The 24231-nt window shown below is 35.7% G+C and overlaps 1 protein-coding gene across 1 annotated transcript in view; it reads right to left on the bottom strand.

Moving 5' to 3' along the window:
- The window catches only part of LOC121091414 (formin-like), a 147895-nt gene that overhangs the window by 10027 nt on the left and 113637 nt on the right, over window positions 1-24231 (bottom strand). Inside the window, exons 14-16 of the mRNA XM_040601174.1 lie at window positions 17221-17272; window positions 13899-14048; window positions 773-857 (exon numbers count right to left, since the gene is read on the bottom strand). Of these exons, the coding sequence (XP_040457108.1) occupies window positions 773-857; window positions 13899-14048; window positions 17221-17272 (287 nt within the window). The remainder of the gene's footprint in view (window positions 1-772; window positions 858-13898; window positions 14049-17220; window positions 17273-24231) is intronic.

Genomic DNA, 24231 nt, shown 5'->3' with positions numbered 1-24231 from the left:
TCATGTGAATCTGATACCTTCTCTTGCCTGGAATGGTTTCTGCTGACTTAAAGGCTCTAATTTAGCATTAGCTAAACTATGTTGTTTAAAGACCTCTTCCCAAGCAAGTGTAGTCATTCATACCTCTGCCGCCTGTCCTGCAACTGATATGCTCTGCTGGGAATGGAAATAATATACTGATTCCTTCATGTACACTTCCTTCCTTAGTCTCTTGCTTCCTACAGTTTGAGAAATGCTGATCTAACCTACGTGCCTTGCACACAGACAAAAAAGGTTTTATCTATAGTGTAAATTATTAGTCCTCTTTTTGTGTTGTTATCACAATACCTGGGAAACAGCAAGGAACAAAATGGGGATTTAATCCCTTTTATCATTATTCCACAGAGCAAAAAAGATTTTGTAAGGTTTTGAAAAAAACGACACTCAGCCGTTGGACAAATATATATGCAGTAAGCCTCAATGCACTATGGAGCATGGAAGAAAATACAAGAAACTTCAGTGGAAGGGGGAAGAAACCAGAAAAGAAGCTCTTATCACATTTTTTTATCTAAAATAGTGCTTAGGTACAAGTAAACAAAGTTTTAAACTTAACTGTTGGACTACCATAGGGCACAAGATTAAAGATTTCTCCTTGGGAAGAAAATCGCTCTGCTACATTCAAACTAAGCATATACTATGTCACCCTTCAACAGCAGCACAAACCCACCATCATTCTGAGCAAAAACAGTGTCACAGAAACTCTTCTGAATGCCACACTGAGAAATACTCATACCAGGCTAGCTGTAGGATTGATTTTCTTTGTTTCAACTTTCTTCTCTGCTGTTAACTTGCTTACTGATTGCTGAGCCACTTTAATTCTGAAACAAAATACACAGAAAATACATTGTTAAATTCAAAGAAATTAAACATGTTCTGATCCTGCTTGGTATATACTCTATCTTTGAGAACCATCACCACTAACTTTTTAGGCATATTAGCCCAACAAACTGCTATTACTATTCAAAGACACTTAATAAAATATCAAAAGCAGATCAAAGTACATTTTATATAGAGAAAATCAAAAGCAAAAGGACAGACTGTCTGTATTGTTCACTGAAATTGTCACCAGGCAAACAATTTCTCTGCTCTTGCAGGACCTGGGTTTTATGGAGTATCAGGGTTTTACGGTGTCTCCTTCCCACCAAAATAGCTGCAGTATCAAGGCAAGAAGATACTCCTCTGAAAAAAACAAAAGCTAGCTGGCTCACTCTGTTGTATATACAGAACGTGCTATTTTATTAGGCCATCTGCCAGTCTACACTTGATATTTCCTCAGAAAACCTTGAGATGAAAGCACCTGCCAGTTATTCCTTAATGTTTTCCCTGTTGCTTTACATGGAATTGACTGACCAACCTGACTGATGTGGTAATAGCTGGAGAGGCAAACTAGAAGGGGTTCTTGTCTAGGGGTAGTTAAACCTGTCTTGTCTGCAGCTACAGACCAGTCTACTGAAAGCACTATTGAGATAAGGAGAAAGAAGAACACAGATCTGATTCCCCTGTTTCTTGCCTTTTGCTCTTAGGATTGTGCATAGGGAACCCCAGTTTCTGAGGGAGGAGTTCAACACAAAGAACCCAATCAAGAAGTTTAATCAGGAGAAAAATCAGAAACAGAATTTAATGAAAAGGACTTGACTCTCCTCTTCCAGAGAGAGGAAAGGGCAGGGGAAATTATGTGCTAAACAGCGATGAAAAGGAAAGAATTTTTTGGCACTCCTAAGAAAGGATCTGCCCAGCTATCAGTGCCTTTAAAATGCTGATGCTATAAACACCTACTTTACAATACTATATGAAAAATGCAGAGGGAAAGAAGTTGCGAGTGACTTTTTACAAGCAAGGAGAACTCAGCAAACCAATTTTCACTAATGCACACCAAATCAGTCTTTTACTAGAAACAACACATTTCTTGGCACTCTTCAACTGAAAAATTCTATTTTCTTCTCTTATTTAATTTTTTCAGCTGCCAGATATAAGTGCTATGGCTAGTCAAGAAGTATTTAAAATACCATGTCCAGTTCAAACCACTTTAGACACACTCAATTTTTGAGGAATTTTGGAAGAAAAGCAAAAAGGAAAGTGGATTATAGCTGCACTTACTGATGTGTACTTCCTTACTCAACACTATCAGCAAAATAGATTCTTTTAAAAATATAGAACATGTTATTGTGTTTATCAACGCTCAGTGTTGGAAACTAAAATTCCTTCTGTGAGCTATGTATTTTAGAAGCATCTACTGGGTAGTTATTGGTGGTGTCTCACTTTCTAGTGCTTAAGAACAGGAGGAAACTGTTACAGTACTTTCAACTGAACTTACTTTCAACACAGTTTAGCTACAACATTGATGGAAAGTGTAAGTATACCCTCAAATACATAAATATAGAATTATTATTCTGTACATTTTAAAATATATCTGAAGTCTTTTAAAAACTTAATTAGTATTCTACATTTCTGCAGGTAAACTAAGAGGCAACGTACTATTCTATCTTTTTACAATTTTGTTAATCAGTACTTTAATACTTAATGATGGATGATAGCACGCGCTGGACAGCAAGCTATTCCTCACAGCTACAAAGTTCATGCAAAGATGATGATGTATTTCAACTGATGGTATTCAGGTTCAGCAGAAACACACCAAGGTATCAGCTTCTAAATTCTTCCCTATTTTGAGCACATTTTCATCCCACTCACATTCTCTTTGGCCTTAGGAGTATTTCCCAAACACTTGAAAAATGTTTTTATTATTAAAAATCATGGCATGTAAATATATATATATATATAAATAGTTATAAATATAAATAATTGTAAATTATGGGATTATAAATGTTTAGACTTAAAAAGAAAATTATGCCTGTAACTGGTTTAGGCCTAGTTCTGTGTATTTTATTCTATATTTGCACAATTTCCAGGAAACCTGGATTTTTAAAAATAGAATGCATAATTTGGAAAACAAAATAAAAATAAACCAACTCACTAACATTATTTGAATTGTGATATTTGGCTCATAAAAATGACAGACTAATTACATGTCACACTTTGGTCTCCTAGGGAAAAAAAATCATCACTCTGCTAACATATGAGTGGTAAGATTAGCAGACATTACCAGAAAATCAAGTGCATAATTTAAAAGGAATGTAATTCTTTGGGATTTTTAAAAATCAGATGGCTCAATTTTAAGAAAGCAGTTAGCTCAATAATTACATCAGTAAAGCACCCATGCTGTAAAGGTGCCTTACAAACAAAAATAATTAGTTGTTAAACATGGTCAGGATACGAGAACTGGCTATTGTGTTTGGAAGCACTATCCTTGAAACTGAGAAAAATGAAATAGTATGAAAGCTATCATATTCAAAATAATAAAATTGGCTAACAGCAGAACTCTAATCCTCATATTTCCATTATTTTACTCTCACTAAAAAAACCCTAGATACGAACACATAACTTTAACTGTCCATTAAAAACTATAACAACCTTCCATCAAAAGCTGCAAACACACACAATATTCTTTATTCATGTCCAGCTCTGGAGTCATCAGCACAGGAAAGCCATGGACCTGTTGGAGCAAGTCCAGAGGAAACCACAAAAATGATCAGAGGGCTGCAGCACCTCTCCTGTGGGGACAGGCTGATAGAGTTGGGGTTGTCCAGCCTGGAGAAGACTCCAGGGAAGACCTTATTGCGATCCTCCAATACTTAGGGAGGCTTATAAGAAAGAAGGGGACAACATTTTAGTAGGGCCTGTTGTGAAAGGACAAAGGGTAATGGTTTTAAACTAAAAGAAGATAGATTCAGACTAGATATAAGGAAGAAATTTTTTACAATGACTGGAACAGGCTGCCCAGAGAGGTGGTAGATGCCCCCTCCCTGGAAACATTGAAGGTCAGGCTGGATGGGGTTCTGAGCAACCTGATCTAGTGAAGATGTCCCTGCTCATTGCAAGGTTGGAACAGATGACCTTTAAAGGTCCATTCCAACCCAAACTATTCTATGATTGCATGTTCTAAAGTTGAATGTATGCACAACATTTGACCAAGTCTGTAATTGAAATGGTAAGTAAAAACAAACACAATACATACTCAAAGAATGATTAGCTAGTGACTAGACAAACTCAGTTAACTCAACTTAGTTGAGTTCTCTGTTCACTCTATTTTTTTCTACCACCCTTCCTTAGCACAAATAGAAATAATTTCTCATTTGTATAAACCATATAATAGCATAACTTCATTGGAAAAGCTTTTCATTAAAATACCAAATATTAGAAGTAAAATTAGACATGAATAAGGTACAGAAAGAACAAAATTACGAAGTATATTCAAAAGGACAGAACTAAATGAATAATTTTCTGATCTTTTCTTAGACCCATATGCTACGTTATTAATCAATTTGCAGATATACCACACAACATCCTATTATTTTTAGTTAACTTAAACTATCAAACATATTATAAAGTTGTTTAAGGCATTACTTGTAGTTTATGATAATTTATATAGATGTAAATTGTTTAACTTTTTGTAAAAGTATAAACTTGCTTAACTATCAATTGTTTGGCAATTATGTGTTCAAAATCTATTTGAAGTAAAACAAAAGCTATGTCAAAATGCACGGGAAATAAATATTCTCTTAAATCTCTCTTCTTCCTTGTGAGTAACAGCACTTCTATTAAATGGTAACAAAGGTGGCCAATTTTAACATTTATACCTTACAGAAACGAGGTGGAATAGAAAATAAGTTGAGGGAATATGGGAAATCCACTGAAGTCTTGTGTTCAGTGTAAGGGCCAACAAAACTCTGAAGAGGACTTTGAAATACATTGCTAAAACATATACTGTAGATGTGCTAGAGTAAGTAGTGTCTTAGTGACACTGATTAGGGGGCAAGATTTAAAAAGTAGGAGCTTAAAATACTTACTCACTTCATCTTGTTATGTAAACTTGTTCATTCCTTAAGTGTTACACGAGACACCAAACAGAAGTCTACGTGTCTTTTAAACACCTCCAGGGATGGTGACAGCCACTTCCCTGGGCAGCTTGTTCCAATGCTTGACCACCCTTGCAGTGAACAATTTTTCTCAATATCTAACCTAAACCTCCCCTGGGACAACTTGATGCCATTTCCTCTCATCCTAACACTGGTTCCTTTGGAAAAGAGACTAACACCCACGTGCCTACAACCCCCTTTCAGGCAGCTGTAGAGTGATAAGGTCTCCCCTCAGCCTCCTTTTCTCCAGGCTAAACAACCCCAGTTCCCAGCTGGAAAGATAATAGGGACTGATAAGTTCAGTTTAGGGAAGTCCAATTAATATGTATTCCGAAAAGAAATCTCCTCAGGACCCTTATCCTGGAGAAACAGTGGCAGAAATCCAGCCCTGAGGCAGAGCTCCACAATTGCAACTCACAGGCGCAGGCTTAACAACATGAACGAAGCATCCCATCAACCACTTTATACCCCTTCTGAGGTTTTGTCACGTGAATTAATGTACAGGGAAGCAGCTCACATGAACTGGACATTAGAGAGGCATGACCATGAAGGGGAGTTTGGAGATGTGCAAAGGAATGGACTCAGTTAAAAGATTTGTTTTTTTTCTTCCTGTATCAGTATAAAATAGCATGGATGGGCACACTAGTCTAGCTATGTTTTAGAGATTTAATGGAAGAGAAATTGGGACTGAATCTAATAGATGTGAAATCAAGGAGAAAGAAAGGGAAATGGAAAAGTCAGCAGAGGTATATCTAAAAAAGAAAAACAAGAGGGGATAGAAGTGTGTGGTAAAACACGCTAGAAAAATAGTGACAAGAACACTTTTGAACAGAGAGCACTGCAGAGGACAAAGAGATCATAAAGGACGGTGGAACAGGTGGTTCAAAACACAGACAAAAGGCGTGCAGGTGCTAATTTAGCAAGCAATAACATGAGGCCAAAAAATTAAGGAATGGGATTGCAGGTTGGTTACACCTTGAAACCTGACCAGCTGCAACATAGGTGTGTTCAAAAGAAAAGTTACTCTCCTTCAACAGCGTGAGCAAAAGAGAGTTTTAGTTTTAGTGAATTATTTAGTGAATAAAGGTGTGGTGTCAGCTGTAATAGTGAGCAGTATTGCACATTACCACACAACATGGAAAACAAAATTGAATGAAATTATCAGAACAATGTGTTTTTAAATAGGAGACTCATGAATCTCATATTGCATATGGATCTTTACTATAAGCAACAGGAATACAGCTGGCTTTTTCCTGCCTTTATGTGGCAGGTGTTGTCTTCCCCTGTAAATTGGATGTAAGCCACAACTCTTACATTAGAAGTTATTAGTGAAAAATAAAGACATTATTTTTATTCAAAATTATTATTTTTATTTTGTAACTAGGGGAACTAAATCTAAACATAAGCCTGTATTTATTAAAAGGTTGGGAAAATACTTTTCCTCCTTACAGGAAAAGATACTATCCAGCCAGGGACTAACCAGATAAACTCATAATTTTCACCCCTGCTTCCCATTCAAGTCAGACAGAAGAGGGTGTGAGTTTAGAATCCCTTCTAAACAACTCAGTTGCTACTCATATATGTTCAGGCTCTGCTACTGTGCAAATACAGAGACCAAATTATCTGGTTCTCTCAACCTCTTGATATTCTGGAATAATCCATTCTCTTTGCTTCTGCAGCTCCTTCTGTGCAGCTGATGGGTTATGTAGATAGTTGTGGGTTATGAAAATAGCTTGGAACGACAATTCTGTGCCACCTGAGCTTTCCATGACTTGAAGTTCAAACTTCTCCCATAAGACTGTGCTGGCATAGGAATTGTGCAACCCAAATTTTCAGATGTGGGTGGAGATGAACAAGCAGAGGTAGCTACAGTCAATATCAACTGTTTAACCTAGAGCTATGCTACATACCCAGCCTAGATCCTTAATGACTCCCCTTGAGAGATTAAGACATATCCCCATAGCTCAAATTCCTTTCATGTGTTACATGCCTTACTGCTCTCAGCCATACGATAATTTCTGTATGCAGCCCATACAGAAATTACTTAATCCTTAAGTAACAGCACCATTTCCTGAAAACACTGTTAGACCACGCAATACAACAGGCTACATTTCAATCTCAAAATTTTAGAAAACAGATGCCTATGTACTACCTGGACTGGCAGATGATTTTACAAAGTTCTTGGTTAGCCTCACAGTTAGGAGCCATATCCATCTGAATAGGAGAATAACTTTACTTTGAGGATGACAGAGTGCTGGGACAAGCTGCTCAGATAGGCTGTGGGGTCTCCTGCTCTGGGGACATTCAAAACCTGCCTGAATGTGATTCTGTGCAACCTGCTGGAGGTGACCCTCCTTTAGCAGGGGCTTGGACTAGATGCTCTCCAGAGGCCCCTACCACCCCTGACCAGTCTGTGAGTCTGATTCTGTGATAACAAATTACGAAGTTTGAACATTGTCCACTTCTACTACCGTGTTGTACAATACAATAGCCTGACCAAACCTTCAGGCTTAAATCTTCTGGAGAGAACTAGGTCATTATTGATCAACTCCTTAAATTGCATTTAGAATAAATGCCTGCTAACTAAAGTGGTACAAATACAGTAAAAGTTTTTGTCAGTGGAATTTGTCTCCAAACCTCAATTTGCTAATATGCTTGATATGTTTGTATTTTTTCTGGATCTACTGACAGTGTTTTGATTATAAAGTGGGTGAGAAATTTTAACTCTGTAGTCACAAGAAAAAAAACCCTATTTTTATGTCTTTAGGAACGCTGGTGTTTAAGAAAAAATAGGAAGAAAAAGGCTACACAAATTCAGATTAAAAATGTGCTTCAGTATGCCTGAAATGGCTGCTAGCAGATACCTAGGAGCGTATAAGGACGGCCAAAGCACACAGTGATAATCCCCAGAATACTTTCGCAGCTGGAAGCTGTCTTCATGTATCACAGGCCTTCATGGATTTTTGCTAATATGAATTTGTACTGTCACCATTTGGAAGCAATGGAAGCTTTTGGCACCTGTGACATCTTGTGGCAGAGCCTTCAACAGATCAAGTATGGCTACTGTAAAGAGGCATTGCTGTGTTTGGCTTGTACCAGCCACTTGCTGACTTCATTTGATGCTCTTCAGCTGCTGTATTAGATGAGGTATGTAATGACTATTTCCCATTTACTCTTCAGGCTTGTAGAGATTCCTACCGTATCCTTTTCAGTAGGGTCCTTTCCAAGCCAAAGAATTCCCCTTTATTTAAATGCTTCCTTATGCAGAAGCTGTTCTGTACCCAATTGTTCTCATTCTTACCTCTCCTAGCTCTACCAGACCCTGCTGGAGAGAAAGGGAGAACCACCGCATCTGGGTAACTGTAGATTCATATAATGATTCAGTGATGTTTTCTGTTCTGCTGTATAGTACTTTCCTAATAACACCTAAAAAACACTGTTTTTCTTTCCAAGAGCAAGAGCCTTGATGCAGCACTTTGCCAGATCTGTTGTATGCTCTATGGAAAATGCCCATTTCTGATTTGCAGCACAATTATAATTATCTCCTCAATTTTTCCCATAGCTACATCTTAACCTCAGAAACATATAAAACCCCTCCCCTTTTTCTCTGTCTGCATTGCTCAACAATCTGATACAATTCTTCATTAATTCATGTACCAGCTACTTCAAACCTTTCTGGTATAGATAAAGGCTACACTGGCCATCTAAAATCTACTCAAAATGCATGTGGAGTGTAGAAATGTAGAATGTCACCTTATTCTCTTTCTTCACTCAAGCACAATTAACTTCAACTCACTCCAAAAGCTTTTATATGACAACGAGCCATTAGCCTCCAGCCTGGCAATGCTGTAGGACCCTTTGATCAAATTTCCTCACAAATATGTTGTCTTTTCCTGATGCTGCAACTATGTGTACAAGGAACTTCCAGCATAAATCAATAAAGTTACCTAATGATCCTAATGATCATATCTGAAATATTTTCTTGTTCTTTCCTTATTTCTCTTCCATGAAAACTCATTTACGTTATGATGTCAATTTGCCTTAACAGACCATTAGTTTAATATTAAGTGAAACAAACAACATCTGTTGTTTTTTTTCATACAGACAGATTATCTGATACCTGGATGATGTCCTATTTTGGAGTGTTGACTAATGCTCAGGACAGAGTGTTCTACCATAGTACAAATTGATTAAAATGGCTGTGAATCTAGACCCTCATGGACTCTCCTTGTCTTAAGTTACATATACATGACATACATTAGATGAAAGATAAATGAATTTTTAAAATAAAACTATAAAATAAATCTGGTCTTCTAAAATAGATACAATGTCTTGAACCAAAGCATATTTATCTTCATTGCTCACTGTGATATTGCAAATGAAAATATAATCCACTAGTTCCTCTGTGGCAAGTGTTTCTGTCAAATGTCAGTCATTTGTTAGGTATAAGATAGTGTCATAATTAGCTTAATCAATGGTTAAAAATATTATATATTGTATTGGCCAGCACTGCTGAGAGATTTTGCAATTTACATGTTATCTCTTACGACCATGTGGTCTTACAAAGACTCCCCAGACTTACTTTTCCTGTGCAGAAATAGAGGGCAATGAATATAATTTATTCTGTATTTAATAAATAGAAGAATTGGGTAGAAAGCTATAGCCAACTCTAATTTACTATAATAAACAAAAATGACATGGGCAATGCTGAATGCTTTTTATTTTGTTAGGACATTTTCATCTTTACTATTAGCTATTTACACTGGTACATTCAAAGCTTATGCTTTTGAAAGCTGTTACAGCCTTTGTGGCAAAAAAAACACTGTGTTTTTTTTCACAAGATGAAGCTGAAACTATCAACATGCTTTGGGCTAGAGATGAAATTCAAGAACAAAGAAAGCATTATAAAAGGTACCATTAAAAATAGGACTTTCCCCCCTATTTTTAAGATGAAGTACACAGTTCTGTTCACTAAATAATGATTATCTTCTCCAGCTATTGAAACACACTTAGATTCTCTTTTTCTTGTCTACATTTTGACCTATACAATTTGCATGTATGCTCAATCTGAAAGAGATGGCTTAATCCAGTATAGTAACAACTGTAGCAATCTTAACTTTGCAGTTTAAGCAGTGGGTTGAATTAACAGCAATAATTCCTTTCATATCTAATTATTTCATATTTAAAGTGTAACACCCATAATTACATAATGATAATCCTTGTAAAATTTATTTTGCAAAACATACAATCACAGTTTGTGATGAAAACACTCACTAAAAACTATTAGTATTTTTTCTATTTTTACTTTTTCCCCATATTCAGACTTGGCTAGGATATCCTCTTGAAATATACTTTACAGATCCTAAATGCTTTAGTAGACTTAGAGGTAGGCATTCATATATATGTATAATGTATTTCAGTTGTTATAAACCAATATTTGTTTTGATTCTGAATTCATAGACATGCCCAATACAAATAAAATTAGTAGTCTAAGAAAAGGAAGTGAGAGTGGAATTATATGCAATCTACCATGGTGTAAGTGCCTTGTTGCCAAAACCCCCTCACCTTTGTTTTAGTCTTCAATTCAGTTATCATTAAAAATTTTATGAACAGAAGAAAGCATAAAAGCATTTGATGTACCTGGATGCACAGACATAGCAAATTAGAAAGCTGTCAGCAACAAAACTAGGTTTTGATGCAAAACAAAACAAAACCAAGTCTCCAACATTTGGTGAGTATTATGGTGCATTCAAATTAAACTGTCAGAGATGAAAAGGTGATCGTCAAAGCAATTCTTATTGTAATTGCATTCTGGTATTGACCCTACTGTCTGAAAGAAAACTGCCATCATATTCCTATCAGAAATATGGTTTTGAAAATTTTCTTCATTTTGTCATTTATTTAACATATCATATCACATCACATCATACCAAATCATAATCTATCTAGGTTCGTTATCTATCTGTAACTCTGTCTTGCATTCCTAAATGCTGTGCAAATTTTGCCCAGGAAAGAGACAATGATTCAACTATATTTTGCAGGCAGCTAATTTGTTTTCACGGTAGGTTAAATGCAGGGCAGCTCAGTCAAAGTGTTTCCTTTACTTTAAGAAAAAGTCTCATAGAAATCTAATTAGATTTCTACAGTTGTGTTACATTTGGGAGCCAAGTAGTTTTTAGACAAAACAGGCTCTTGCAGCTGAGGCTGTCATTTAGTTCAAGGCAGTATTCTTTTTTTTCCTGAAATTCTGAGCTTTTAAGGTTGTCTTGTTATACAACACAAATTAGTTCTGAGTATAAACTTTAATTTTGGAATCTTAGATGTTTTGACCTATTTTTACTACTGTTAATTTTAACCTAATATGTTTTTTGTTATACCTTTGCATAATGATACTTCTGCATATTATAATTAAATTTTGACTTTTCTGAGCTATAGTAATTGAGAGAAAAACTATAATTCAATATTAACATTCCTATATAAATGTAAACAATGAAATCCATTTTTAGGTATCTGTGTGACTACCTAATTCAGACACATTTTACACTGAGTTTTTGCAGCTCCTCCTGAACTTTGAAGGGTAATCCAATTGTAAATGTTTTCACATAAAGATATCAATGCCTCAGTTTAAGAATCCAGGTTTGAAAATGTTGACTTACACTGCCAATTCTTCCTCTTTAAAATTTTCTTCAAAACAAAATAATTGGTTTGCGATAAACAGATTTTTTTTTTTTTTAAATTAAATTACAATCTCTAAAAATGCAAAACAAATAGTGCATCCAATTAATTAGGCAGTTAAGGAAGACAGCTGTCCATTCCTGTCATACTCAGGATTTTAGTTACCGATATGCACAATGACCCTTAGCTTGCCTGCAAACTTTTTTGGACAGCAGCTCATCAACTGTTAGTCTCATACTTTGTAAAACAGAAACCTTAAATGGTCATGACTTTATGGGACATTTTCAGGTAATGAAAACAGCTTTTCCATCATTCTAATCTACCAATTTCATGACTTCTTCTCAATAGCACATTACAAAACAATTTAGGATGATGAAAAAAGTTCTTCTGTCATTCTAGTTTACTTATTACACAAGGATCCTCATTTCATCAACTCATTGTCTTGAAGAATCATCTAAATTTTGAATGTAAAGAACAATGTATTGTCCTTTTTAGATTAATGAAACTGTAAAAACAACTTGAAGTGAACCCTGAAAAACAGTCTGTATAATCCAGAAAGTGTCAGCACTTTTAAGTATTGTAGCAACTGGTGGTCTCCATCCTGCTAGCATTAGTTTACATTTACGAATAGGAATAAAGGTATCCATCAAAGAAGCTGATGACATATTTGCACTGTGGTTTTATTTTTAGATTTTATTTATATAATTATTAAACCCTAACAAATTCTTATGTCATCCCAGTAGGAAAGCACAGAATTTAGCAGTTTACTTGCAAACAAAGATTTCTTGAATATTGTGTTAAGAAAGTTAAGAAGTTATGTAGTGTTAAAACATTTACAAGGCATTTTAAATCAATTTCTTTGAAGGGATCATTGTATGCCATCAGCAAGGTGCTAATTACATAAAATGGAATGGATGTATGGTCTGGTGGTTTTTTTTTTTTTTGGTTTTTTTTTTTGGTAGTTAATTCCTATTCCTCTGCCTGCTTTTGGAACAAAAACAAGTAATGATTCAGCAGAAAATATATTCCCGAGAAAAGCCTTATCATGATTATAGCAATCTGCTAGCAACTGTTTATTTTACACAGTTTTTAACATGTAAAACAAATTTGCATATTGATTTGGACACAAGGAAATAAAAGATTCTTTGTAAATGTTTGCAGTTGTCAGCTTCCAAAATCCATCTAATCATTACATAGACAATACAGAAAACAACTTTCAAGTATGTAAAACGTATAGTATCTGTAAAACAATGCTGATAAGGTTGATAATCAGGAACTTATAATTTCTACATCTTGTCCTTTAAAAATCTACGTGAACTGAACCTAAAAGCCCCACTGATTTTGAGCAAATTGGGAAATGTAACTGTAAATGAGTTTACTACTTTTGCTGATACTTTTAAAGACATTTTTCTCTAAATCTGTGTCAGTTTGGAATAAGCACCTGGGTTTATATTTCATGCTGAAAGTGATTAATCCATTCTTTTCCAAAGCATGACCGCATTATCACTTTGTGGGTCTATGTAAATGAATTGAGATATGGTAAGCATGGTGCGCTTGTAGTGGAACTGTTTTTTCTTTGTAAAAGATTATAAGCTTCTTTAAGAAAATCAAGAAAATAATTGAAGGTTTTCTCCTTTTTTTTTTTTTTTTTTTACTCTAACTAATAAAATCAGGAGACTGCGGTGAGATCTAGCGGCGAGTAGTTTGATGTCCTCAGCAGGACACCAAAAGTCAGAAGTAGTGCTGTAAATTCAGTGTGGGGCTTCGACACTGTGCTAAGTGTGGCCTGAATCTCTGGGGCTTCCCTTTGATGCAAGTGCAGTATATTAACTGGAAAAGCATTCACTTTTATTTGTCTGTACTGTCTGCGACAGCAATATCGCCTCATTTAGGCTAGTTCAACATGAAAATGCACAGAGAAGCAATCTGTTACAAATTAGCACAGCTCCCCTTTCATTTTACTAGCTAGTAATTGGAAGGGGTTACAAAAGTGTAATTTATCAGATTATATGTGTTTATCTTTTTGTGGGGACAGCATGCCTTTGGTGAATTTTCCTACGCACCCTGAGGGAATAATCTTTCCTTGATGTCCATTAGATCTGAAAGAAAACAATGACGCCTGTGAAATATAGGAGTATAATTTGTTGGGTTTGAGAAGGAACAGTTTCCCAGACATCTAAAATGGTATTAATGACTTTATTAGAACCTTACCGTTCCTTGGAAATGCTTTTGCTCTCTCGTTTCCAAATGGTCTTGAAGTCACTGCAGAATTCGTACCACACCGTGAAAACGTAGTTTGGTGTAATCTCCTTCTCGCCAGGCTTTGGCTTTATCCCAAAGTATCCCACTGTTTCTTCAAAGCTACGAGGGAGGGGGGAAAATAACTGTCAACACATAAGCCCACTGGGGAAACAGTTTCTCTGAGGGCTAGTTCCAGATTCAGTAGTCAAGGCTGGTAATTACCATAACTTCTCCTTGGAAATCATAGCAGCAATTCATGCCAAGTATATCTAACCTTCCAACACCTACCTCATTCCCAGGAGGATAACTTAGATGCACAAGCCATCATAGAGACATGTCACATAAGCAAATCATGGGCATTCAATTTTAATAAGAAAAACTTAACTTCTTGCTTTTCAGGAAATCTGTATTATATCTATTTATTTTATTTTTTTTTCTGCAACACTCCATGAAGATATTTTTTATCTTTATTGAAGGACTGTGGAAGAGTAGTCATCAAAAATCTCCAGGCTTGTTTAAAAATAATCTCAAGTACTCAGGGAGAATTGGGAGTAGCAACAAAAAAGCCACACAAAGTACCAATAGTCAGTTTGCAAAGTTTTTACTGAAAATAAATCATCTTCCAGATGTGTCAATAAGCCGATAATTTATTTTATGAAAATACACTGCCAATATTTTTTCATTTTATAATGTGGCTACTGAATTCCTATAGAGCTGATTATTTTCAATGCAGTCTTTTATTACGGATGATATTTGTGATTGCATTTTAACTGATTGTGCATTTTAAACCTTTGTAATATTGCTTTGTATAGATAAAATGGAATGATTCACATGACTAGGTACTTATCTAAACAAAATAAAATAAAACTATATTCACTTTTCTAAAGGTTGAATCAGTTTTCTCTGCAAAGTAGATGTAACAATTCTGAAAGATTTGGTGATACTTACTAAAAAGAATGCTATAATTTAGAAAGAAAGGTAACAACTTATTTGAAAATAACTCATTTTTCTTGGAATACTGGTCTTATTTAAGCAAAAGTTAAATTCTTCTTTACAGTTGCCAATAGGTCCTAAATCTAGAAGACAGGAAGTATAAATCCAGAAAATAACATAAATAAGAGGTATGTTAAAGACTTGCAAGGACTCCCCAACTATTCAACAGATGTTACTTGAGCAACAGATGCAGCTTCAGCAAATATTTCTGTCTTAATTTATACTTGCACTTGTATAGTTTACATTGCAAGTCTTCACATGGAATTGCCAAGGTTAGGGTCTGGGTTTTTTGCCTTATGTTGAGATTCAAGCTTCTAGCTAGGCTTGAAGAATATAAAGCAACCATCAAAAAATACAGGGGTTACCCCCCAAAATAAAGGAACATTGTACTCCAGCTGATTCACAAAGTAAAGAAGTTTGGATTTTAGCCACACAAACCAATATGCGCTGGTTTTTTTTGATACTTTAAAGATGGATACAGCTTTTAGGACATGCTGAAGAGTATCACATATTGCTCAAGGTGAGTTATTAAAGATTTTTAAATCCTTATATATGATAACTGTAAGCTTTTAAATTCCTTACATCAGTTTTGTATGAAACGTAACTATTTCAAGTTAATTGGTGATCCATGGTAAAGGAATCACAATGAAGTAAATATGAATAAGCACATAATAACTCAGATTTGAAGGGTCCTACAGTGACACTACAAGGAGAAAATATTAAATAAAAAAATTAAAAACTAATACAGCTTTAAATATTCATGTAAACCATTCCGGGATTTAAACCCCTAAAAATACCAATATACCTTAGTCATAATCACGTGGTTAAAACAGTTTACATTTATTGGGCAATGTCATTTCCATTACGTTTGCTTGGGCCGAATCTTCCTCAGCTGCTCACACCCCTTGACGAGAACAGCCAGGCTAAGCCAGGAACAGTAGGACCAGAAACTCTCTGCTCAGATTTGCTTCGTGTAACAGCAGCCCTGGTAAAATCGTGTTCTCTTCCTAACAGGAGCCTTCTCCATCCCAGTTGTAGCTGATAACAGTTGTCTCTGCACACCTCAGGATTCTGAATTCCTGCAAACTCGCTCTGCCTCCATCCTGACACTTACTCCTCATCCCCTCTTTGTGCTTCAGCCTCAGCCCTTCCCCCAGCAGCACTGTTTTGCTTTCACCCAGCTTGATCTACCTTCCTGGGCTGCTTTCTGACTTTCAAAAGTAACAGATCTTTTTAGCAGTAATTTAAAATACTGAATGTTTAGTTAGCAATTGAAAAACCCAAATTCTGCATCACACAACTAATTCCTGAAGTCAACTGCAAGGGTACCCCCGTACCCCAGAGACTCTACCCTGCTCCAGAAAGGCTACAAAACAGGTAGAATATGAAAGAGCCCTGGCCACAAGAGGTAGGATTGTAGCCAGGTGGAGAGGAAACAAGCCAGCCAGCCACCCTTGACAAATGAAATGGAGAGGTGAAGCCCCAGCTGATGTCAGCCAACAGTTCAGCTAATTCAGGCACCTTCTGCAAGCAAATGGGAACAGCTCACCTAAGACCTGAACCGCATTTGGAAGGTGGCCCTCTCTCTTTTCCTGTCTAGGAAGACTAACCTAGGTGCCTCAGTCAGGTGGAGTGACTCGGGGCTCAGAAAAGTAACATAAAAATGCAAATTACCACAGATCTGCCTTTAGTGACCGCGAAGAAAAAATACTGAAAAAAATGTTAAAGATTAATTCACCCCAGCTGATTTATAGCAGTTCCACAGTTAAACCAAACAAGGTTAAATGCAGATCCTTCACTCTCACCAAACTGTAATTTGCTAAACAAAGTTTATCAGAAATACCCACTTATTAAATGTTTTACTGGCTATAAATCAATTTATCTCCCTTTTCTCCCTGTTTTGCCTTCTTTGGCCTAAGTAAGGCACAGATACTCAGGCAATAAAAACATTAGGATATCACTGGTTTCGTAGCAAACTGCATTCAATAGCCTAAGTGCTGAAAATGTTCAGTGACGATGAAACACATTTTAACTACACTAAGTAGTTAATCAGTTATTACAATATTCTGTACAACTCTTGATTCAGTTCAATGTTGACAGTAGTTAAAACCTCAAACACAGTACACTGTTTGGCTAAAAAAATCAACTGAACTTTTTCCTGGAAGACTACATAAGAATTTTTCAGAAAGCATATTACTACTTTGAAGTACAGATCTTTTTTCCTTTTTAATGTAATTCCTAAGATCAATAACATCTTTGACCAAAGTAAACTGTTACAAAACACTAGCAAAACCCTTACCATTTTTGTGCATTTTCCAAACTGCTCTCTTCTTTTTTACGTTCTTCTTTAGCTGCCAATTAAAAACATTTCAAAGATATAAATTACTGCCTTACTTTTTTAGGGATCCCACAGATGAAACATCTCTTACATTCAAAATTCGATAGGTTGCATGCTAAAGATAATAAAAGTGATAAACATTTGCTAACTTTCAATTTTTATTTATGTCTGGTACCTAAATGAACGCTTCTAATGTACCAATAAAGTGTATTGGGTTTAAAAAGTCATTTAAAATCCTTACTATAAGATAGGGGGGTAGACATTAAGCTGAATAAAAAGCAAATAATTAAACCTGAGTTTCAGATTATAAAAAAGAACATTAAGTTGTGTACATTTCTTTATTGTTGCAGACCAGAACTTACAAATTTAAACCTGTTTTTGCAGTAGAAATAATTGGAAGTTCAATTGGATTTGAACAGGTACCAAACATAGTTAACACCAACTGTTCCATATAGCTATCACATTTTGTTCAGGAAGCTGGAAAGTGAAAACATATGTACTAAGTTTTAAATGTATGGTATGTACATGATTTTTTTGAAAAAGCAGCCAAGAGTTTGAAATATGGTTAGTGAATCTGAGCCCCTCTGTTACAGAATGCTCACATGAACTACTTAAAAGGATTTGATTTTCAAAGGATGGGCATTTGCTACTTTTGAAAGTGTTTCCTGAGCTGGATACTCAAGCAAAAGCACTAGCTTTTTCCACAAAATTTTGACCTATGCTTTTAATACAGTGGAGCAACTTTAGCTGTGCAGAACACCACATATGTAAAACAATACTTATGTGGAAAAGTTATTCCTACTCCACCCTAGAGTAATCGTGTAAGTGCAAATGTTATTATAGACAGAATTCAGGCACTTTATACAAAGATAAAGAACTGTATCTTTTTGCTGCTTGGTCTATAGGAGTGCATTGGATGCCTGAAACACTGTTCCAAACTTGAGTTCACAGACCAGCCCACTGAGAAATTGATCCTAAATGATTCCATTTTATTATAAGCCTAATGACACACATGTTTGTACTAAGACAGTTAAAACAATTTAACAACCTGATTACTTCAGAACATTTAATGTTAACATAACAGATCAATTTTAACTCATATGTTTACCTATATTGGCCAAGTGTGTGGGAGATACCTACTCAGATTATTTCAGTATGGCAAAAGCCAGAAACAATGTTGTGTGCCCTTTGCAAGGAAAAAATTAATTCTGTACCATCAAATACTCCACCTCAAACCTTGGTGGCAAGACAGCTGCAATTGAAAGAGGTAGGGCATCTCAGATTTATTGTGTTCATCTCAAGCTCCTGAGAAATTCAGCTAAAGTTAACCTACTATACTTAATTCATTATTTCCACAGCTTTTCTGTTTTATATTATTAAAAGCAGAAAACATAGGCTGGAATTCTGATGGCTCATCATGATACAAAATTAACTACATATAGAGAACCAAAGATGGTTAAAAGCTGAACTGTGTATAAAATTGTATGCTTTATGATTACATTAATAATTTTTTTCTGGTTGTTAAAGAGATAAAAAATTGTGAAGTAAGGAAAATTTCCCAACATTGCTACATTCACAGCTACCACAGAAACTGAATGTCCTCAGGTCCGTCCCTGCAGGTGAACAAGAACACGATAATTTAACAAGGACAACACACTTAGATGTTTATAGTTCGGTGGTAAGACTTGATGTAGTGATTTCTAACCTTGTAAGAACAGAATAAGGGAAGATAGAGGAAAGAATTTTTAATTTGTTATAGAAAGCAGAAAAAAAGGTGTGACTTCTAGGAGGGAACGCACAAAGTTTACATTAATAGAACATTGTGTGTGTTTGTGTACCAATGTAAGGGAAAAGAGGAAGGAAGAAAATAATTGTATTATATGACAAACAGTATTTGTCATATTTTAAACTATAAGCATGTCTATCAAGGAACTATTTAAAAGCATTTATTTGAAATTTAGACGTTTAGACTTGTTAAGAAAACAAATGAACAATTCCATGCAACAAATTCTAAGTAAACAGGAGTCACAAATACTACATAATGTTAAGACAAGACACCAGATCAATTTGCAAATTTTCCATACAATTTCTAAGTAATCTTCTACTCAGAGTTTGTAATATCCTACTCTTTCACCCCCTCCACAGCCTGCAATAACCAACACTATCAATGCTGTCAGTAAAGGTTTTCACAAAACATTGTATTTTACTCAGCAGGGTCCTCAGAGCCCCATAAGTCAAGATATCAATCCTCATCTTAATTCATGGAATTACTGAAGGCAATGAAAATGAATTATATAAATGAAAGAACTTCTTTCTTTTTATTTATCTGGCAACACCACATTTGCTTGCATGGAATGTCCTTTTTGCTGAAGTGGTATCATGTGATTCTTTCACCCTCAGACCACATGCTCGATTTCAGTTTCCTCAGTTTGCTTCAGTTAAGAATGTAGTAAAAGCCACATCAAACTGGCACAGAGATTCATCCAGCTTAACAGCCTGCCTCTGGCAGGCACTGAAACAGGTGCTCAGAGTTAAGGATCAGGACAAAGACACGATCCTTCCCCTGAGTGCTCTCTGCCTCTGAGGTTCTGTAGCTCCTGCACTGGATGTAATTTCAATGTATTTTCAGATTTCTCAGTGGATTCTCTCCCAAGAACTTGCCCATTCTCTGCTTAAGCTTTTAGAAACTTTTTAGCTTCCACAAACTGCTGTGGCAAGTGTTCTACAGTCTAACTACATGTAGCACATTTTGTTTTGAAACAGACTCCTGATGTCACACTCTATTTCTTGTATTGGAGAAAAGCATGGCTGCAGTGAACACTGAAATACAGTGACTATTGGCATTAGCATTATGATTAGGATGCTTTTGAAGTGAATTTCCTCGCTGTCCCCATTTATTGAGCATGGATTTGGTTTGCAGATAACTTTAGGTGCTTGTGAAGTAATTTCCATTAGGAGGAAACTAATAGGAAGCTCCCCAGCAAATATGCTCCAACACTTAATAGGGACAAAAGGACAAAAATAATGCTTGAGCCTTCAGACACCTTTGAAAAACATGAGGTAGAGATGTTCACCTCAGATGAAATCTAACTCAGAGCTTAAATCTCTGCTGTAAACACACTGGTATTAGCCACTGCTGCTTCAATCTGCTGTTTCAATCCTACTGCACCAAACTGATCCATAATGTGGCCATAGATGGTTCTACATTACATGTATACAGACTACATAGACGTCCGTCAGGAAGATTTCCCATAAGCTGCATTTGGTATGGAGACATGCTTCTGACTGGTCTTGAGTCATTACGCTTGACCAGCTTTGAAAATGACAGAGCACTGTCAAATGTAAAGTTTGCTGTCTGGTCTCATATCTAAATGCAAGTTCTTAATATGCTGTACTGTTTGGATTACTCCACATCTTGAATAAAATATCAGATCCTGTCTTATGACAAGCAGACAATCTTCATCAATGTATCTTCTTTGAATATAGAAATGAAAGCTAGGATCAATTAAGAATTTCTGTGTTTTTCTACAGACAAGATATCTTGGAAAGGGAAGCAGGTATTTACAAAACATGCAGTTCCAGTTTGCTGTAAGACCAGTCTTCTGTAACACAGACAGCTACAGACTCTGAAGACCAGCCATCAGTCTTATTCATCTTGCTATCTGTATCTAGCTCAAAAAATGAGAGAATAAATGGACTATGATCTTATTAATTTGCCTTATGAACCTGAGGTATCTCTGGTGACTTCCTTTTACTGAAATGCAGAAGGAAGCAAGCATGAACCTTTAACAGTCCTAAGTTCACTGTAAGAGTCAAACAGTAATAGAGTGAAATGGTACACAACAACATACACAGCTTATTGCTTCTATATATTCTACTTGCTGAGGATGAAACAGCATGCCAAAGACTACTCTGAGAATGAGAAATTACCAGAAAATACATATTTTTTAGATGAGTCTAATACACGCATAGCAGCTTCCAGTTACAACAGAACCAAGAGCTCTTCATGGATCAGGCCACTATGAAATAGTTCCCCAAGGAACAAAGGACAGAAAATATTGCATAATGGCACAGACTGGAAGTTGCTCAGTAACTAACAGAGGCAAGCACAGAATGATGAAACTACTTACTCCAAGAGGGGAGGACAAAGAAAAACGGGCAGACACAACTGCACAAAAATCTCAAAGTTACTTCTTCCCCTCTAGTGAAAATTTTTAAGTTACTGAGTCTGACTGGATGAATTTTCTGGTATTTCTCTCTGACCTTAAATATATGAATGCATGTAAGAAAGATAATTCACACAAGTCTACTGATCTAGTTGTACCCATTACAGCTTTTTTATTTTTCAGTATCTTACTATTTTCAGAAATGAAAGGTTTGATGCATAATTTTTTATAACTTTTTTAAGCATTCTGGAGCAATGATAATCTTCAAAATTATGCAGATTCTCAGACAACTAGCAGTTAGGATGGACACATCAGAACTCTTAGTTTTATATTCCAAGGCTGAGTTCATGTGGTTCAAAAATGTATGTTTCATGAACTTTTAGGGACCAGTAAATTATAAGTTTTTCTGCAGAGGAAAAAAACCCACCCTACAACAAGGTATTTGATTTTTTTTCCCTAAGGAAAGAAATATGTCTTTTCTGACTCATGTCTTCCAACCAACCAGTTAAGATTAAGACAGACTCGAGGATAAGACACACACACACACAAACAAACCCTAAAACCAAACCACAAAACCAACAAACAAACCAAAATCCTAAACTGAAATAAAACATGCAAAACCAGAACAAAACCCCTAATGACATTACTCTGAACTTTTTAGAGCCTGGGCAGAGGCAGTTGACCCCGACCAGTAGCTGTGCACCACAGAGCCACTCGCTCACTTGTCCCCCTTCCCCCGCAGTGTGATGGGGGAGAGAACAGGAAGAGCATCCTGTAAGTAAGACAATCCTATAGATCAAGATAAAGACAGTTCAGTAAGTGAAGAAAAGAGGAAGCAAATTACGACGTTTCAGAAATTCTAGAGGAGGTGTGTATTGTATCCCGTTCTAGGAAGAGATATACTGAGCAAAAATCTGTCTCTCTAGAGGTGTACATAAACCCTGAATTCTGTGCTATTTTTACATTATTATATTGAGTTATTTGTAATACAGGTCTATCTTTTGAGAAATACAACTTTTAAGTTAGTTCTATACAAAATGGTTCTTACTACTTAAGAACTGACTTCATAGCAGAGGAGAAGACAATAGGAGAGTGTACAATATCTTCCATTTTATTTTGGTTTTTACTGTATTGTATTTAATTTCAATTTAATTTCAAATGTGAAAAATACGTATTTAATATGACTGCAAATTATTTCATGTGGCTACAGTCCACCATTATCATGCAAGAAATTTTTTTATCTTATAAAAATGTTATATTTCAGAAATAATAAAAAATCTTGTATTCTATGCACAGATTCCTAGCAACTAACCCTTCTAATATGTATTACTTGATTAACTTTCTTTAGCTAGTTACTAACTTCTAATTGGTAGGCTTTATGAGCTCATGGAATTCAAGAGAGCCTGGAAATTACATGTAAATATTTCATTATATGCCTAACATAGTTTTCTATTCCAGTATATTAGAATGCAAAAAGTCCCCAAAACAAATGATCCTGTGCCCACCAAGAGATCTTTCTTCTATGGTATCAGTTAAGCAAGGAGGTCTGGGAGCAATGGAATCAACGAAACCTGGCCTGCTGCTGATCTGTATTTTAGGGGTAGTTCCCAGATGGATTCGTTAATGTTCAATTAAGGGCTGAGTTCATGATACAGCCTTTCTCTCCCTGGAAGGCTAATAAGGTCACTCTTGTCTATTTAGCCACATATTTTTATTGAGATTTTAGGAGCTTATATCTTAGGATCTCTAACTGTCACATTTAGTCAAAATTGGCCAACGCATTAAAAATTATTGGCAGGGGAACAATCAGCAGGCACTATGATCACATAAGCCTTGTTTCCTTTACCTCTTCTCTAAATTAGAAAATACCACATTTTTAACATGGGATTTGGCTATGCAATTTTTTTTAGATGGTTTAAATACTGGTATAGACATCTTAACTCTTTTCAAAACAATCTTCAGAACACTTGCTGCCATGAGGTCTTAATCATGCTTCCCTGAAACAGTCCTTACAAGTTTATTTTCCTTTGCAGTGGTACAAAAATTGTTTTTAACTAAGAAACCCACATCCAATGATGAGAATGTACAAATGTTTCCATCATACAAAGAGTCTCTGTGAGTCTTGGAAAGCTGCTTAACAAACAAATTTCCCCACAAGTAATCTGGAACATTAGTTACCAACTTGTATGTTAGGTGCTGGGCAAGGACTACTTAATCAACATTTCCCATCCAGAAATAGTTAAAATATTGTAAAAGACTCAGGATTTTTTAATGTTACCAAATCATAACAATTTGTAGACATTTCTACACACACAGAGGCACGCAACACCAGCAGAACACACTCAAACAACACATTCAAGAAAGTGTTTATTATCATAGGTAATAAAAAACCTAGGAAATTATGTTTTCCTTTAAAAGTGATAATGCTGTCTATAAACGTGCCACAAAGTGTTGAAGGTAATTATACCAGAACGTTAGAACTAACTAGGAAGAATAAAAAATATTTTCACAAAGTCTTGTATGTCTTAAAATGTATGTTTCTTAGTATGATGCTTCTATTGTATTTTCTATTGTATTGTATATTCTTAAAGCTTCTTTTTCAGTTAGCTTCTACACAAAAAAGTAATTGTTTCATTAAAATTAGCACTAACATTGGTCTTACTTGCCTGTGTTCTTGAATTATTAATTAAAAAACAAGAATGAGCATTACTTTTTTCAGTTTATTCCAATGAAATTATTTGAAACTGCATTCTGTTAAAATGCAATCAAGCCATTAATGTCTCATTCTCCCACACTTGTGGCTCCA

This window comes from Falco naumanni, chromosome 7, assembly GCF_017639655.2.
Source record: "Falco naumanni isolate bFalNau1 chromosome 7, bFalNau1.pat, whole genome shotgun sequence".
Taxonomy (NCBI): Eukaryota; Metazoa; Chordata; class Aves; order Falconiformes; family Falconidae; genus Falco; species Falco naumanni.
Note: the sequence above shows the minus strand (reverse complement) of the source record. Positions and strands in the feature narration are given on the sequence as shown.